This window comes from Dipodomys ordii, unplaced genomic scaffold (assembly GCF_000151885.1).
Source record: "Dipodomys ordii isolate 6190 unplaced genomic scaffold, Dord_2.0 Scaffold61, whole genome shotgun sequence".
Lineage (NCBI taxonomy): Eukaryota > Metazoa > Chordata > Mammalia > Rodentia > Heteromyidae > Dipodomys > Dipodomys ordii.
Window position 1 is genome coordinate 1,525,977 of NW_012267277.1, and position 1,749 is coordinate 1,527,725.

General features: G+C 45.9%; 1 protein-coding gene across 1 annotated transcript in view; it reads left to right on the forward strand.

The window, feature by feature from the left end:
- The window catches only part of Zyg11a (zyg-11 family member A, cell cycle regulator), a 46,228-nt gene that overhangs the window by 10,938 nt on the left and 33,541 nt on the right, over window positions 1-1,749 (forward strand). The window contains exon 2 of the mRNA XM_013022198.1: window positions 796-961. Coding sequence (XP_012877652.1) covers window positions 796-961 — 166 coding nt within the window. The remainder of the gene's footprint in view (window positions 1-795; window positions 962-1,749) is intronic.

Here is a 1,749-nt window from a genome sequence, read left to right on the forward strand (position 1 = left end):
TGGGGAATCGAACCCAGGGCCTCAGGCATGCAAGACAAGCGCTCTACCACTGAGCCACCTTCCCAGCCCTTTATCCCTATATTGTTAATGGCTGACAAATGAAATGTGGAGGTAGTTTACATCTTTCCCCATATACAATAGAAAGTACAAAAGATAGACTCTTTCAATTACTTTATAGTTGGAGTAACGAGATTTCATTGAATATATATCTTTATTAGTATACAAAGATATATGTGTGTCCCAGAGGCCCATGGCTCACTTCTGTAATCCTGGCCACTTAGGAGACTTACATCTGAGGATCGCAGTTTGAAGCCAGCCTAGGTAGCAAATTCTGTGAGACTCTCATCTCCAAATAAAGAACTCAAAAAGCTAGAAGTGGTACTCTGACTCAAGTGTAGAGTAGTAGACTTGAGCAGAAGCAACAAGGGATAGTGCCCAGGTCTGAGTTGAAGCCCCAGGACCAGCCCCTGGGCGGGGTGGAAAGTGTATGTATGTGGGGGTGGGGGTGTATATATACCTAGGTGTTTTTTTTTGTTGTTGTTGGTCATGTGGCTTGAACGCTAGGCCTGGGCACTGTCCCTGAGCTCTTCAGTTCAAGGCTAGTGCTCTACCATCAGCCATAGTGCCACTTCTGGCCTTTTCTGTTTATGTGGTGCTGAGGAATCGAACCTAGGGCCTTATACATGCAAGGCAAACACTCTACCACTGAGCCACCTTCCCAGCCCCTGTATATGCCTAGTTTTATGTTGAATATTTGTGATTGTATGGTTTAAAAGTTTGGGATTTGTTTACCAGGAGGAAGCATCGCCCTACTCTTTGGTCCATATCTGTCTGGATGTCTTGATTGCCAACCTGGAGAGATTATGTTTTGAAAGACCTGATGGAACACTTTGTCTTCCAGAGAATTGGATTTTTCCTAGGGAAATATCTGATCAATTCCTTAGGAGGATGGCTTCGCAAGGTAATAGTATGGCTTACTTATAAAGCACTTTTGTATTTAAAGGCACCTTAATGTATGATTCCCATTTTTATTCCAGATTGTTCTTTTTAATTACGTGGAGGTTGATCCCTCAGTGGAAATGATCTTAGCCAGGCGCCGATGACTCATGCCTAGAATCCTGGCTACTCAGGAGGCTGAGGATCATGGTTCAGAGCCAGCCCAGGCAGTGAGACCCTTATCTCCAGTAAACCACTCAGAAAACTGGAAGTGGTGCTGTGGGTCAAGTGGTAGCACGCTTGCCTTGAGCTGAAGCGCTGAGGGACAGCGCCCAACCCCAGAGTTCAAGCCCCAGGACTGACCCACACACACACACAATAAAAAGGAAATGATCTTGTTTCTTGGTTCATACTGTTGACTTGGCTGGTAAAGAAAATGGAAATGAAGTTCATTGCATTCATTTAACTTAGCTGTTCTGGCTTCCAAAATGTTATTGCAGGCTGGGAGGTGGCTTAGTGGTAATGTGCTTGCCTAGCATGCATGAAGCCCTGGGTTTGATTCCTTAGTACCACATAAACAGAAAAAGCCAGAAGTGGCACTGTGGCTCAAGTGGTAGAGTGCTAGTCTTGAGCAGAAGCTCAAGGACAGTGCCCAGCCTCTGAGGACTGGCAAAAAAAAAAAAAAACCCAAGGGCTGGGAAGGTGGCTCAGTGGTAGAGCGCTTGCCTTGCATGCCTGAGCCCCTGGGTTCGATTCCTCAGCAGCACCACATAAGCAGGGAAAAAAAGCCAGAAGTGGCACTGTGGCTCAAGT